At 37.3% G+C, this 16,727-nt stretch overlaps 1 protein-coding gene across 2 annotated transcripts; it reads right to left on the reverse strand.

Annotated features, from left to right (window-relative positions):
• Positions 1–1,174: 1,174 nt before the first annotated feature.
• On the reverse strand, positions 1,175–12,625 carry LOC100332446 (uncharacterized). 2 transcript variants are annotated; one of them, XR_012387461.1, is made up of 7 exons: positions 12,525–12,560; positions 11,591–11,679; positions 5,955–6,251; positions 4,321–4,368; positions 3,895–3,942; positions 2,324–2,874; positions 1,175–1,546 (listed from the first exon to the last, which is right to left on the reverse strand). XR_012387461.1 is itself a non-coding variant. In NM_001328030.1 (6 exon segments), coding segments are annotated over 5 exon segments (663 nt in total). In that variant the 5' UTR covers positions 11,673–11,679; positions 12,525–12,625; the 3' UTR covers positions 2,372–2,686.
• Positions 12,626–16,727: the final 4,102 nt, after the last annotated feature.

Below are 16,727 nucleotides of genomic sequence, written 5' to 3' on the forward strand. Positions count from 1 at the left end.
AGGTAAATATCGAACGAGAGGATGATCACTCGCGCGCATCACATCACCTATGGGCGCGAGTAATCATCCTCTCGTTCGGTATTTACCTTCTTTTTTGCTGTTTTGCTCGCAAATGTTAAAAAGTGCGCACGCTCCCGTTTACTTACGCAAAGCAACTGGTGCAATCGGTTCCATTTGAAATAGACTGGACAAAGAGCGATGATCGTTCACCCACAGACAGTCCTGCTGCTTTCAAGAGCTCAAGATAAAAAAAACACACATTGTTTCGTAAGCAGCAGCGGTCACTGCTTTCATTTGAATTATTCTTTGAACAGATTATTAAAAGGCCAATATTAACTGTGTGCACGTGAACATCCTTTAATTATCAAACACAGTAAGTTTCACCTGCTTTTTTTTGCTCACAGTTATTTTTGTTAATATGGTTTAATTATATTTGTTTAAAATAGCATTGCTTTAATAGGAGATTACTCCTCGTTTAAGTGTAGTTAACGGGTGATCTGGAACTTTTAGCCAGGACAGATTACTGTGCATATTTTAGATACATCACAATAATTCTTTTTTAAATGTATTTTTTTTTAAAGAAAAGTTTTGTTGAATTAAAATAGTGCACCTAGTCAGCTATATGTTCCTTGTTTTGACACATTAAAAATTTGTGGTGAAGAAATACTTATTTGGTGCACTGAAAAAAAAGATAAAAAAATTATTCCTTGGATTTACTCAATTTTTTTTTACGTTAAGTGGTTGTAAACAATTTATTTGAGCTTAATTTAAACAAACAAATTAAGTTGAACATTATTGAACTTAATTTGTTTGTTTAAATTCAACACAAATTTGAGCCCTAAAAAGTCATGTGAAATGAAAACTGATTGCATTGCGACACAACCCATTTGCTCATGCACACTGAGCAAGCTAATACACAATACACACAAGAAGTTAAATAAATGAGGAGGCATGTGCTCATAACACAACATCTAAATCAAGTCATTTTAGCATGTCAAAGTCAAATGTATGCATATAAAATATATTTTCCCAACAAGAAAAGTGTGGCTAGTGAAAATGCAGAGTGGCTAGTAATGTTGGAAATCTACAAGCCACAGTGGCTGGTGATTAAAAAAGTTAATGTCAAGCCCTGGCCCCGCACCATATTATGCAAAAATAAAACAGATTCTTAATAGTGTAACAAATCTTTATTCATTTCATTGTTATTTTTAATAACACACACTACAAAACAACACTGCTCACACTGGTAGAAAAGTGCAGGTACAGAATATTATATGTTAGTATATACATAAATATACAGTTGAATTCAAAATTGTTGGCCCTTTTTCAGATATTTCCCAAATGATGTTTAACAGAATCAGGGATTTTTCACAGTATTTCCTATAATATTTTTTCTTCTAGAGAAAATCTTATTTGTTTTATTTCGGCTAAAATAAAAGCAGTTTTTAATTTTCTTACCCTTTTTAAGGTCAATATTATTAGCCCACTAAAGCAATATTTGTTTTGGATTGTCTACAGAACAAACCACTGTTATACAATGACTTGCCTAATTCCCCTAACTTGCCTAAGTAACCTAGTTAAGCCTTTAAATGTCACTTTAAGCTTTTTAGAAGTGTCTAGAAAAAATATCTAGTCAAATATTATTTACTGTCATCATGACAAAGATAAAATAAATCAGTTATTAGAAATGAGTTATTAAAACTATTATGTTTAGAAATGTGTAAATCTTCTTTTCATAAAGTGAAGTTTATTCATAAACTAATTTCGAGAGGATCACGTGCTTATGATTTATCACGGCCGGTCTCGCATTTGCTAATCACCATCTTCCAATCATATGAGCCCTAAGCTACTATAAATAGCCACAGTTTTCAGTTCACTTTATCTTCGTTTGGAAGAAACCCCCCTCCTCCCCTATTCTCCTCCTTTACCTCTGATTGGGTGGCACGGCGGCCCAGTGGTTAGCACTGTGAGCCCCACAGCAAGAACACTGCCAGCCCTGGTTCCACAGGACCGGTGGGTGTTTCTGTGAGGAGTTTGTATGTTCTCCCCGTGTCCGCGTGGGTTTTCCCCGGGTTTTCCGGTTTCCTCCCACCATCCAAAGACATTCAACATACATAACAATCAAGCTTTTGTCTAACCCCTTGTGTTCCCTTAGCTACCGCAGCAGGGGAGTTCTGAGATCCACCGAGCTCAGGCTCCCCTCTCGCTCTGCCAACAGGAGGAAGCCCCTGGCTCGAGGAGCCCTTGAGCTCGGGGCTCTCTCCCGGGACAGCATGCCAAACGAGCTTTTATAAATCATCATCTAAGTGTGAACTCTTGAAACACAAATTAGGGGAAAATATTCAGGGGGCTAATAACTGAGGAGGATTAATAATTCTGACTTCAACTGTATATTAAACATCCATTATAGACATTTCACAAATGTTATAAAAAAAGTGCAACAGCAAACTCAGTTTGGATTTTGTAGAACTGCTTCTCAACTTAATATGTATCTGCTGATCAAAAAGATTGTTAACATTCCATCATTTCTCAGAAATAGCGATAAACTTAAACAGTGTTAAAGCTCATTAGCTGACAGTCATTGTTCAGGAGGTTTAGTGGTTTGAAGTCTAACAGAGACTCATGTACAGGTTTTACTGGAGTTCACTGATCTCTCAGGAGCACCCCAAGAATCTCCACAATGAAATTACACATTTTCTGTTTCATTGTTGTCGTCATCATTTTGTCTGACGACCTGAAACTTCTTCCTTTTCAGAAATCCACAAGGAGTCATTTTGTAAGTGATAATGACGGCCAATATGATGATGAAACAGACCACAGCCAGAGGGATGACAGTAGATCCACCATTATCTCCAATTAATGGATTTATTGCACCTTCAACCAGAGTGAGTAATATTTCATATTATTCATATTAATATTTTATATAACTATTTCATCATAAATCTATCTTCAGCCCATTGCAGACTGCAGACAGTCTGTGTGTGTGTGTGTGTGTGTGTGTGTGTGTGTTTGTCTAGAAATCAGATTCTCCACACACACTTTGACTAAATGCTTCTGTGGAGGATCTGATTTCTAGACAAACACACACACACACACACACACACACACACACACACACACACACACACACACACACACACACACACACATCTAAACATATCTAAAATAATTCGAGATTAATTAATATTAAATATATTTAAATATAAATATCTCTTAAATTTTTTTAGAGATGTTTAGATGTGTGTGTGTGTGTGTGTGTGTGTGTGTGTGTGTGTGTGTTTGTCTAGAAATCAGATTCTCCACACAGAAGCATTTAGTCAAAGTGTGTGTGGAGAATCTGATTTCTAGACAAACACACACACACGCACGCACGCACGCACGCACACACGCACGCACACACACACACACACATCTTAACATCTCTAAAAAATAATCCATGAGATTGTTTAATATTGAGCACAATTGGAAAATGCTTATACAGAATATTAATTCATTAATAAATGTATATTTATCCATCACATTAATACTTTCTGTGTGCTTGCTCTATAACAGGGATGGGCAACAGAGTAATTATTAGTTAATTCATGAAGCTAACTTCAACCCATTGCAGACTCTAGACTAAACGCTTCTGTGGAGAATCAGATGTCTTGACAAACACAGACTAATATAAGCATCTAGAACTCTAAAAATGTCTCCTGAAATATGAAAGATTATTACTCAGAAAGCATGCATGTATTTATTCATTTATAAATGTATCCAACATACTTTTAAAAAGTTGTTTTATTGTAATTTATTTCTAAACACAACACTAAGGTGTTAGTAATGAAGTATAACAAATAACTGAAGCATACTAATGAAGTATTTAGTATTACATAGTAGAATAAAATGTATTACCGTCAATGGCAGGAGCTTCAGTTTTAGGGGTTGGAGAATTTACAGCTTCTGTTGACAGATGTTTAAAATAATATTAGCATATTAATAATGCATTGCAGACTGCAGACACTCAGATCCCCCAAAAACACAGTTTGATTAAATGCTTCTGTGTGGAAAATCTGATGTCTTGACAAACACAGACTAATATAAACATCTAGAACTCTAAAAATGTCTCCTGAAATATGAAAGATTATTACTCAGAAAGCATGCATGTATTCATTTATAAATGTATCCAACATACTTTTTAAAAAGTTGTTTTACTGTACTTTATTTCTATACACAACACTAAACTAAAGTGTTAGTAATGAAGTATAACAAATAATTGAAGCATAATAATGAAGTATTAGTTATACTTTAAGTATCACATAGTAGAATAAAATGTATTACCGTCAATGGCAGAAGCTTCAGTTTTAGGGGTTGGAGAAGTAACAGCTTCTGTTGACAGATGTTTAAAATAATATTAGCATATTAATAATGCATTGCAGACTGCAGGCAGTCAGATTCCCCACACACACACTTTGATTAAATGCTTCTGTGGGGAGAATCTGATTCTGATTTGAATCTAGACAAACACACACATCTAAACATCTCTAAAATAATTCAAGAGATTATTTAATATAGAGCATAATTTAAAAAAAAATACCAATACAGTTAATTTATATTTATCCATCACATTAATACTTTTCTGTTTTATAACAGGGATGGGTTTTACAGTAATTATTATTTAAAGGGCACCTAGGTTACCCCTTTTTTCAGATTTAATACAAGTCTTTTGCGTCTCTAGAATGTGTATATAAAGTTTCAGCTCAAAACACCCATCAGATTTTTCATTATACCTTTTACAAGATGCTGTTTTATACTGATTTCCAGCAGGGGGTGGTTTTGTCGTACTGTGCCTTTAAGACGAGTTTTTCCCGCCCACTTTCTCGCCCACTACATGCCTCCTCCCTCAGCTGCGTCAGACAACAGACAGACTTAAAGGAAGAAGGTCTCACGTAGCGTTTGTGAGAAATACTACAGTAAGAACTAACCTTTACTAATCAGTATTGTGAAGTTGCATTGATGAGTCACACACAATATCGTTACAAAGTTAACGCGCACACACACACACACACACACACACACACACACACACAGGCAGGCAGACAGAGCGCGCTTAGCTTAGTTAAGGCTAACCTCCACAAACCGGGATTGAAGCGTCTTCTTTTATAATTGTTCTGACACGCGGCTGTGCTGATGAAGTAAAGCTGAAGTAAAACGCTGTAATTAATTAAACACATACTCTGTTTTAAAACACTTTAAACATGTGAAACTCACTCTTGATCACATTTGATGATGATTGCTGATCCTAGCGAACAGAACAGAGCTTTTATTCCCGGTTGCTTTGCGTATGTCTGCCTGGTCTTGTTGACATATACATGCGACTACCGAAACATGTTAATGCGCGCAGCTGTCAATCAATTTGGTGGGCGGGGGGATCACACACCTACGTAATGGTGCGATCGATTTGAAAACAGCTCCAATTGGCCGACCCTTTTTTTTGTAGTTAAATTGAAAAAAAAGGACTGGGTGTGTTCATATCACCCCAGTATGACGGTCTATACACTATACCAACACACAGATCTGTCCAAACAGCTTGAAAAGTAGATTTTTTACCATAGGTGCCCTTTAATTCATAAAGCTTTAGCCTATTGACTGTGTACAATCTTCATTTCATTTAGAAATTTTTCCAAATTTATCCAAAATATTTTAAGTAGTTGGCGGTTCATTCTGTTGTGATAAATCAGGGACTAAGCCGAATGTTTGTTTGTTTAAATGAATGTTTGTATACATACTGTAACAATGAATTGAACTCATATTCAATAATCAAGTATTAATACTACTCCAAGTATCAAGTAGCAGAGTGGAATAAAATACACTACTTGTAATGCCAGGAGAGTCAATTTTAACAGGCTCTGTTGACAAATGTTAAAAATAATATTAGTAGATTTAAATATATAAACAGATATTACATGCAGTACCTGTTATATTCACTGTGAATTTTTTTCTTTCTGGAGCGCCAGCAGTTTGCACAAAGAATCTGAATGTTTCATTCATTGTTGTATGTGGAGTGTATTTGCATGTGAAGATGCTCCACTTTTTACAGGGGCCATCAACAGACCCTTCTCTACAGATTTCTGAGTCATTATATTTTTCAGGATACTGAAACTTATACAGTTTAACACAGCATTTAGTGGACTGTTCACAGACGCTGCAGGCGAAAATCATTTCTTTCCCCACAGTTCCAGTCACATCATTACACCTCACACCACAGTCACCTGAAAATAAATAAAGAATAAACAGCAACAGAAGAATAATAAAATGTTTGACACGATTTAAAACAAGATCATTTCTGTGTGTCCACGTCAGTCATTTAATAAATGTATACACCGAGACACTGGATCGTTAGAAAACATATTCATAAATAAAATCTTGCATTGTGGGTTTTTGTACACTTAACTTTTGACCCAGTAGTTAGGATTGTGTAGAATTTGAAAAGAATAGTCAAATATTTTCTATTATGAAACAGGGTATAGAGTATACAATATTGACATCATTAATATTAATATATTACATTGTGCAAACCATACACTGAAAAAAATTAACACTTGAACTAACTAAAAAAAGTGACTTTAATTTGTTAGTTAAATTATTCAGTTTTTCTAAAAGTATAATTTAACTGTGGTTCAAACTTTAAAAAAGTATTTATTACACACCTATTTATTATTTTCTTGTTCACAATCACAGATATTTTAGAGACAATTTCAGAACTTGTCTGAGTTTATTATCTGAGCGATTACTGCAAATTCACTACACATCTATGCTGATATACTGTATTCAAACAGCAATAAATTTAAGTAAATTGACATGCTTATATAAAGCGTAGAGCAAATATAAATACCTCTTTTATTGAATAAAGGCTGTTAAACAAACAGAAATGGTAAAGTGTGATGACATCAGTAATATACAAATTAACGTATGACGTAATCTAGCGCTTTTCTTTTTGTCCACAATGTAAAAAGTGATTAGTTAGTTAAAGCGAGTAAACAAATTCTGGAAAAGTAGCCCCGCGGACGTTTCTGGAGACCACGATTTACGTGACCGGAGGTACGTACGGCCGCGTTTAGTTTTTTTCGAGCGAACGCTGCGGGGCGGTGTGGCGCCGCTCCGCTCCTCCTCTTCGCGCTCGCCGGCCGACGGCTCGCCTCCGAGTGGAGGGCTTTCCCGATGCAACCAGTTTGTCCGCTTAGCTCACAGCGTTGCGTCGGCGGAGTGGAGGCCCCGGAGGAGCCGACTGCAAGGACGACGACCGGGATCGAGTCCTGGGAACAGCGGTTCCAGAAATCAGGTAAGATGAAAAACAGAATCCGAAAAATAAGGGCGAGAACGCGGCGGGATCCGAAAACGCGGTTGAAATCGAAGACGAGGGCTTTTGCTTTTTTTTTTCTGGACGGCTTTTGCAAACCGTCGCTTGGGTTTAGGGAAGGAGGAGGAGGAGGAAGAGGAGGGCGGCAGGGTCGGTCGATCCGGCGGCTTTTCACGCGAGAACAGCGCGGGCGCGCGCTCCCGAGAGGCGCCCGAGACACGAAAAAGCGCGCACAGCGGCCTCTCGCGGATCCGCGAAAACAAAAACCGCTCGACTACGTACCTCCTGGGACGTATCTCGCGGTCCGCAGAAACGTCCGCGGGGCTACGTTTCCACAATGAGCCCGGGTTGCATATATTTCACCTCATCATTATTGAATTCTCCCCTATTATCACTAAATATTTTTTGGGGTGGGCCGTGTACGCTTATCCAGTCATGGAGAACATTTTTGACTATTTCAGAGGATCTCTTTGAGGTTAGAATGATGCCTGCACTGAATCTAGTAAACTGGTCAATGATGTGGAGATACCAGACACCTGGTTCAAGTTCATGTAGATCTACAGCCACAGTTTCGTTGTATTGTGTTGCCAGTGGTAGGCCAACAGCAGGCTTTGGTTTAGCTTTACCATATCTATTACATATCTCACACTCACTTACAATTTTTTTCAAGATGATGTTACATTCAGCATTTTTTTAACCTGAGCTGTCAAGTAGTCGCTGCAGTTATTAACAGAAGCATGGCCGAATTGTTTGTGAAGCTTCATCATAATGTGACATTTTTCTGTTGAGCTCATTGTATCTGAAATGATCAAAATTTCACTCTCATCATCCTTTACATTTTGCATAATGTCTTCAGCAGTTGTCAAAATCTGCTCATTAGAATGCATGTCTTTTGAGCTACTTTCGTTGTCCATTATATTTACACAATAATGACCAGAACTTGTAAAGTCAAGTTCTACTGGCTGGTTGGACATTACCGCTCTGTCATTTTCCATGTCTAAAACTGTTCCTGCTCTTTTCAGAGAGGCTTTGCTTAAGAGCAATGGTATGTTGGCTGGAACGACTTCAGTTTCAATCTTACATTTGATCTGTGCAATTTTTGCAGGAATTTTTAACTTTCTGTTGGAGCAGACCACATTTCCATCTCCAAACCTAAATGGTCTATGGCTGTATGTTTCTGTCTTTCTTAGATCATTAGTCTCTTCTTGATTGAGCTCAGTTATGTAATGATTTAGCCATTCTTGTCCACACACAGTCTGAGTGCATGCAGTGTCTATTATTGCAGATCCAAAACATTCAGTCATGAGGATTTCTGCTTCAGTGTGTAACTCTTCTGTAAACAGAGCGATGTTGCATTCCTCTACATTATTTCTTGCACAATCTTCAGTCAGTTTGATTTGCTCACCTTTGTGTGGGCAGTCCTTGGCCCAATGAAACGTACTTTGACAAACAGCACATTTTGATCTGCGACCATATCTATTCAGTGGGTTTGTGCCAGGTAATGGTGTCCTTTGTTGGTCATTCTGAGGCCATGACTTGCCTCTCTGTCGTCTCTGTTCTGTTATATATGCAGTTTCCTGGTTAATTTTCACCGTTAATGCAGACGTATTTCCGGTGAAAATTCTCTTAAGTGCCGACTTCATTGACGCAAAAGTCAGATCTGCACATGCTGTTAAAGCCAACTGTCGATCTTTCACATCCAAGCAAGCAGTATCCAATAATTTAAAAGCGAAGACTGCATCAGGAAGTTCCATTTTATATTTGTGCATCCGAAACTAGCGTTGTTCAAAGTCAATTATATAGTCCGTCATTGAAACATTACTGCCTTTCACAATGCGGTCAAAGCTCATATACGCCTCATAAGTACGGTCCTTTTCTTCCCTGAGAAACAAATGATCCGACTTCATTCTTCCAGCTTTCATATGGCTTTTCTTCATCAAAGGTTGGAGGGACTCTGTAATTGCTAACCATCCTCTGCTACCAATTTGTTACTAAATGAAAACAACAGTTTAGAACAAAAAAAGTGATGAACATGCATCCACAGGCCCTGGGGCCTCATGTATCAACGCTGCGTACGCACAAAAACTTTGCGTATGCCAGGTTTCACGCTCAGAATCGCTCACGTTTGGATTTACTAACGATGAACTGAACGTGGGAATGTGCGCAGCTTCACGGCAGCTTTCTCGCAGGCGTACGCACATTTTTTGTGCGTGTCTGTTTTATTTCCATTGGCGACTCCTAGAGGCAGTTGTGTTAAATTCTTCTCTACAAAGTGTCTGAGCCTTGCAATGGCAGCTGTATATGACGGGTTCATCAAGCAGGTATATAAGGTTTCCATACCATGCAGTTGAGCAGCTAAACATTAAAGCACAATTTGCAGCGGTCGCCTGTTTTCCCAATGTAATCTGAGCCATCTACTGCACGCACATTGCTATAAAGACACTATCTGAAGATGAATTTGCATGCGTGAATCAGAAACATTTCCATATAATAAATGTGCAAATAAAATATGATGCACAAACTTATTAATGATTCCTACTTGTCTTTCTCGTGATAAATAGTTGGCAAAATCTGATATGTAGCGGGGGAGAAAAGAAGAAAGAGTTCATCAGACGCTGGATTCGAACCGAGTTTATGCTTGAACTTGTCAAAACATGTTGACATGCGTCTAACGAGCTGCGTCACTGAGACTATTAAGGGAATTGCAACATTTTACAGCTATAAATCACACTATTTCCTTTCTAATTCACTCTGTAAACCGCATCAGCTAAACTCTCCCACTCTATTTTTTTCTTTTGTTGTTAATTCCGGAGAACAAACTTGCAAATAACACCGTTTTCCTCTGGTCTACCTCTGAAAGGAGCACCTACAATTCACATTCTGTTTAAAGTTTCTCTTTTGGCTTGCTTTTGCCGTTGCTTTTTCGTTGGGTTTTGCCAAAGTAGAGTCATTAGCATATTCATACGGGGGAGGAGGCAGGGAGGGGTTTTGTGCTCATGCATGTTGCGCTCAGTTTCACGTTCATTCAGATATACAAAAGAACAAATTTTTAATACATGACAATAGTTATTTTTTAATAGTGAATTGCTTTTCTTTGTTTTTAAGAAATGTTTTGTTAAATAAAAAGTATAGTATACGGTTATATTTTGCTTTTTTGACACATTACAAATTTGTGGCTAAAATTATTGTTTCGTGTGGTTATAGAGATAAATTTGGTAAATCGTTAATTTTGAGCTCTAAAAAAAAGTCATGTGAAATTAAAACTAACTGCAATATAACACTATGAAACCCTGACCCATTTGCTCATGCTCATCTAGCAAGCTCATACTCGACACACAAAAAGGGAAATGAATGAGGAGGCATGTGGACATAACATCAAATTTAAATCAAGTAATTTTAGCATGTCAACGTCAAATTTATGCATATAAAATATATTTTCCCAACAACAAAATTGTGGCTAGTGAAAATGCAGCATGGCTAGTAACATTGGAAAACTACTAGCCACAGTGACCAGTGATTAAAAAAGTTAATGTAAAGCCCTGTATACAGACTAAAATTTACCTTTGAGTCGATGTTTCCTTGGGCAGAATAAATAATGATTAACATGCTTTTTTTTTTTTTTTTTTTTAATTTTAAACCAAATTAAAAGTATAATTTGAGGGGCATTTATAAATTTTTAAACACATTACAGTCATTTTTTAGGTTGGTCAAATGCAAAATTATACTTTGAACTGGGGTTAAAAATGACATGTTGTCTACCTCATACCAAAAAAAAAACAAACAAAAAAACTCATTAATAAACAATATTTTAACTAAATTGTAAATATATTTATTTCTTGACCACAATAAATACTTTAAATGTATATAATTGTAAAGTTTGAACCAAAGGTAATTTATACAAATAAAATATTTTTTAGTTGTTTCAAAGTGTATTTTTAAGTGTAAAGACAGACTGAACTAATATGAAATTGAAAGAATAAAGAAATTGTTTGCTCTATGAGAGGTCTGAAGCCTTGAACATAATAGCAATTACAATGTTTACGGTCTTATCCTGACACTTTCTGATGTGCATCAGATTTTATTAGTGGAGAGAACTCAATGTGCAAGTCTAAAACAAATAAACAATACAGCTTCCTGACATCAGTGGGTTTTACATGGATGGTAAATTGTTCTCAGAGCTAAAACATGGGCAGCCCTAAACATTCCTTCCTCCACACATTTCTCTCACACACTGTAAGTTAATTGTCTTACCAATATCAGCTTGGCAGACTGCGATGAAACCCCACAGCAACATGAAGATCTGCACTGCATTTATTACAGTCATGGCTTTCATTTATCAACTGAAACAAAAGATATGAAATAACAAAGGGGAGATTTAACCATAGCTAATAAAGAAGTACTAGAGTATGATCACGCTTTATTTTAAGGTGTCATTTTTCATGTACTTACTATAGTAATTACAATGAATTATGCAAAATTACATACAAATAAACCTAAATCACATCCCAAACTTTACCAAACCGTAGATGCATGTACTTATTAATATACTCAGAGGTTAAATAAATGATTAAAACAAAAACAAAATAAAGTGTGAACAAGATTAACAGTAAATAAACACTTTAACGATCACGATTCAACATTTATCAGTATATGGATTGAATTAATTCTCATGAACATTCATCACCAACACAAAAATACTGCAATAATTTTGAACATAATATATGGATCATGTGTGAAATAAAATGCAATGAAATGATGACACTAAAACAGCACTAACGCATCTTTATATGTATGATGAAACACAGAATAGGTAATTTATACATGAGAAAAAGCTTTAATTCTAAATAAAATCAAAGTAAACAAAACAGATGAGCCAGTAAAGCAGACGTGCATTCATTACTTTTAGCACTGGATCACTGATAGAAGTAGAAAGGCATGAAAAATTTTTTTGTTTGCTTTGTTTTAGTGGATGAACAAAAGAAAAATATAGTTTTGTGATAAACACAGCAGATTTGACCATACAGCATTATTACACTCGGCTTTCTATACTCATAAGTATTTTGAAGGTTAAAAGTATAATACAAACAAGCATGCACATGCGCTCAAGATTCTCCAGCGGCTGACAATGAATTGATTAGTAAATACCAATGAGGTCATTTGCTGTTTTGAGAGAGTTTTTACTCACCCACAGTCTTTCCGTCTTCAGTCTGAGTTCGTCTGTGCCTCTCTGTAGGATCCCACCCCAATAATATCCAGCAGCAGGACCGCAGATCCACCCACGTTTTAGGCACACACAGTCTGGCACACACTAGGCAAACTAGATATAGTTACGATGGATGTTAATGTTCAGTGGCGGTTCTAGACCAGAGTAACAGGGGGGGCGGGGCAGGGGCCACTTCTACTTTTAGGGGGCACACTTTAACATAAATCACAAACTATTTAAAGAATTATTCAGTCATTTTTTATACATCACTCTGCAGTCTTCATAAACATTCATTCATTCATTTTCTTTTTGGCTTAGTCCCTTTATTAATCTGGGGTCGCCACAGAAGAATGAACCACCAACTTATCCAGCATATGTTTTACGCAGCGGATGACCTTCCAGCTCCAACCCATCACTGGGAAAAACCCATACACTTATACACTTTGGACAATTTAACAAATTCACCTATAGCACATGTTTTTGGACTGTGGGGGAAACCAGAGCACCCAGAGGAAACCCATGGCAACACGGGAAGAACATGCAAACTCCACACAGATATTCCAACTGACCCAGCTGGCACTCGAACCAGTGACCTTCTTGCTGTGAGGCGTTTGTGCTACCCACTGCGCCACCGTGCTGCCCTGTCTTCATAAATAAGCTAAATAAATAACTTAAACTATATAATCTTAAAAATAACTTTCAGTGTTAATTTATTTTAATATATATATTACTATTATTATATTTTAATAGTGTGCATTTGCTAAATTTTTGTAATAACTTTTTAGTTAATGATTTCCCACATTTAATACTGTAATAATTTAAGTAAGCAATATATTATTTTTTTTATTGTGTTTTTGACAAAAGGTACAGTACAGTACAGGTATTCAATGACAAAGGTATTTTCATTTTTTTTTAACCATACATTAATTTGAAACAGAGACAAATGAACATAATAAAAATTATTATGAAAAGGAAATGCATTAAATAAAAATTTATTAATAATAATAAGAAATAATAATAATAATAATAATAATGAGAATAAAATAAATAAAATAAATAAAAAATAAATAAATAAATGTAAAAAAAGGTGGGGGGTGGGGGGTGGGGTTGAGAATTTATTGTTGGAGTACATTAGTCTCAATATGAATTATTAGAGGGTCCCATGTTTTGAAAAATGTTTTGGTTGATCCTCTGAGAAAAAATTTATTTTTTTCTGTTTTCATAAATAGCATTACATCCAACCCGGGCTCATTGTGGAAACGTAGCCCTGCGGCGTTTCTGCGGACCATGATTTACGTCCCGAGAGGTACGTATTCAAGCGGTTTTTGTTTTCAATGTTACATGTTACAAAGGCAATGGCGTTTTCTATTTCTTTGGCTACATGGATGTCCTATTTGGCGCTCTCCAGAAATGTATATAGGGGTACATAATTTAAATAAGCCTGGGTTGAAAGTGTCATACGTGCATTCATAATTTAAAACAAAGGACAAATAAAACAGACATAAGACTCATACAGACAAATAAATCATTTAAAAATAAAAAGCAGAATGACGTGGTGGCGCAGTAGGTAGTGCTGTTGCCTCACAGCAAGAAGGTCGCTGGTTCGAGCCACGGCTGAGTCAATTGGCATTTCTGTGTGGATTTTGCATGTTCTCCCCGCTTTCATGTGGATTTCCTCTGGGTTCTCCGGTTTCCCCCACAGTCCAACAACATGCGGTACAGGTGAATTGGGTAAGCTTAAATTGTCCGTAGTGTATGTGTGTGAATGAGAGTGTATGAGTGTGATGAGTTGCAGCTGGAAGGGTATCCGCTGCGTAAAACATATGCTGGATAAGTTGGTGGTTCATTCCGCTGTGGCGGCCCCAGATTAATAAGGGACAAAGCCAAAAAGCAAATGAATGAATGAATGAATGAATGAATGAATGAAAAATAAAAAGGGGTTTTCCTTTTCTAACATGGAGAAGCAAATTATTCCAAAGTTTTGGTGCAACCACTGCAAAAGCACAGTTCCTCCTGTTTGTTAACCTTGTGTGTGGAATAGCCAAAAGCAAGAGCTGGAGAAAGGTACTCCTGAAAGTAATGCATTACAATACTGAGTTACTCCACAAACAAGTAACTCATGTTAGTTCGGTTACTTATGAGTAATGCATTACATGACTTTTGAGTTACTTTGCCGTTACTTATTCATTATCTACATTTCTTTCTGTTCCCATTAGAAATAAATTCTCTCATCGAGTGCTTAATTCAGCGTCATTCAAAAACCCAAGCAGACAGTTATTTTGGTGCTAGTCTATCTAGAGATTAAACACCAAGACTAAACTCTTAAAATTGGCTCTAAAATGAACAGGAAGTCAGGGAAGAGAAGCGGTATGAGTGTAATGTGTTCTTGATTGCGTGTTCCTGTCAACAAACGAGCAGAAAAATTCATGGAAGCATGAGTAATACTCATATAAAGGGCGTTACAATAAATCTCACCTAGCCGCAATAAAAGTATGCATAGCCCTTTCAAAGTTGTTAAAAGACAAAAAAAGACTTGATTTTGAAAAAATAGTTTTAGTTACTGAATTAAGCTTTAGCTTCAAGCAAGTGTGCCGCAAGCCTACGTTTGAGTGAAGGTTTCGGCCGTTAGATCGCCCCCTGGGGGCTGGCTGCAGTACAAGTCATAAAGCCCGACTCCTCCGTGTTAATGAAGGAGACTTGAGCCCAAATAAAAAAAAAATATTACACTTGCAATAAAATATCCCGAAAGATAGTTCTGGTCGATTAAGGCACTGGTTATTGTGCTGAAATAGGTGCAGATCTTCATTTTTGTAAACAGTTTGTTTTTAGCAGTAATTTAATGCTGGGCGTGTCATCGTGATTGACAGCTGTGATTGACAGTTTCTCAAAGCGCGGCGTCTGAGCTTCGGCAGGAGACTGAAGTAGACTGAAATGTTATTATTCGATTTCTGTGTTATTTTACCATGACAAAATGAGTTCAGCAGTAAACTATAGTTTCTGACATACATGATCCTGGTGGAACACTGTTTATTCGCTAAGTTCAGGGCTTTTTTCGGGCTTTATTAGTTTGCTGATACACGCCTAGCCACCCAGATAGCAAAACACAGTTCCGACTAGATTCTCGCCTGCCGGAGACTTACCTCTTAGAGCTCAGACTGACTAATGTTACCTCTGCTGGACCTACTCCAGATGCCTGGACTCACTGCCCGATTCCAGTCCGAGTCAATCGAGCCAGATGCGGCGGCCGAGCGAGCCGGCGCTGCCGCATGCGAGCCGGAATCAGCCCGCGACGCCGCGAGTAAGTTATGCGCTGCGGCCTGGAGCTGGCACGATTGAATATATAAAACCCTCATATTTGTTAACGTTATTACATCCATTTGTGTTGATATGACAGCAAACGCATGCTGAGAAGTTCGGGGGGCGTGGTTGATTTTACATAATGCGTTTGATTGGAAGCTCGACTCCGCTCATTTTCACGGCTCCTCCTCTGGCTCCATCAGACAATCCTTCTGCGCATGTCTGGCTCCAATTTCAGCAGTCTTTTGCGACAGTTTGTGCCCGTCAAGCAGGCGTTTTGCCCTCAAGGCGTTCAATGGGAAAAAGGGCTGTCGCGTCGTCCATATTTTTTACAGTCATTGGCTTCAAGTCACTATCCATAATAACACCCAGGTTTTTCACATTTGGATTTACATAAGGATTTAAAACAACAAAATCCGGAAAATCCTGAGAAAACTCTGATCCAAATACCCCCACTTCCTTCTTTTCCTCATTGTACAATGAACATTTAGTGGCAAGTCTGCCAACCAAGGTTTAATGTCTCTAACTCAGTCCAACAATGGAGTTATAGACCCAGCACATTTGCACTAAATAATAGCTCCTAAAAAACAGACCCTAATGGAAGGAAACAGAATTGGTCCAAGAATGGAACCGTGACGTACTTCGCATGAGAGAGGTGCTGATGATAAACTTCCCAAAGCAGACAGAAAAGCTTCTGTAAGATAAATATGACAGAAACCATCCCAATGCAGTACTATTAATACTAACACAATGCTCTAAGCGAGAAAGCAACATCTTCTGTGTCAAAAGCAGGAGTAAGACCTAAGAGCAAAAGAACAAGATCATTTCCTGAGTCAGCAGCAAACAACAAGCCATTGAAAACTATGAGAGACTTCTTGGGCCCTATCA

The sequence above is a fragment of the Danio rerio genome, chromosome 12 (assembly GCF_049306965.1).
Source record: "Danio rerio strain Tuebingen ecotype United States chromosome 12, GRCz12tu, whole genome shotgun sequence".
In the NCBI taxonomy this organism is placed as follows: Eukaryota; Metazoa; Chordata; class Actinopteri; order Cypriniformes; family Danionidae; genus Danio; species Danio rerio.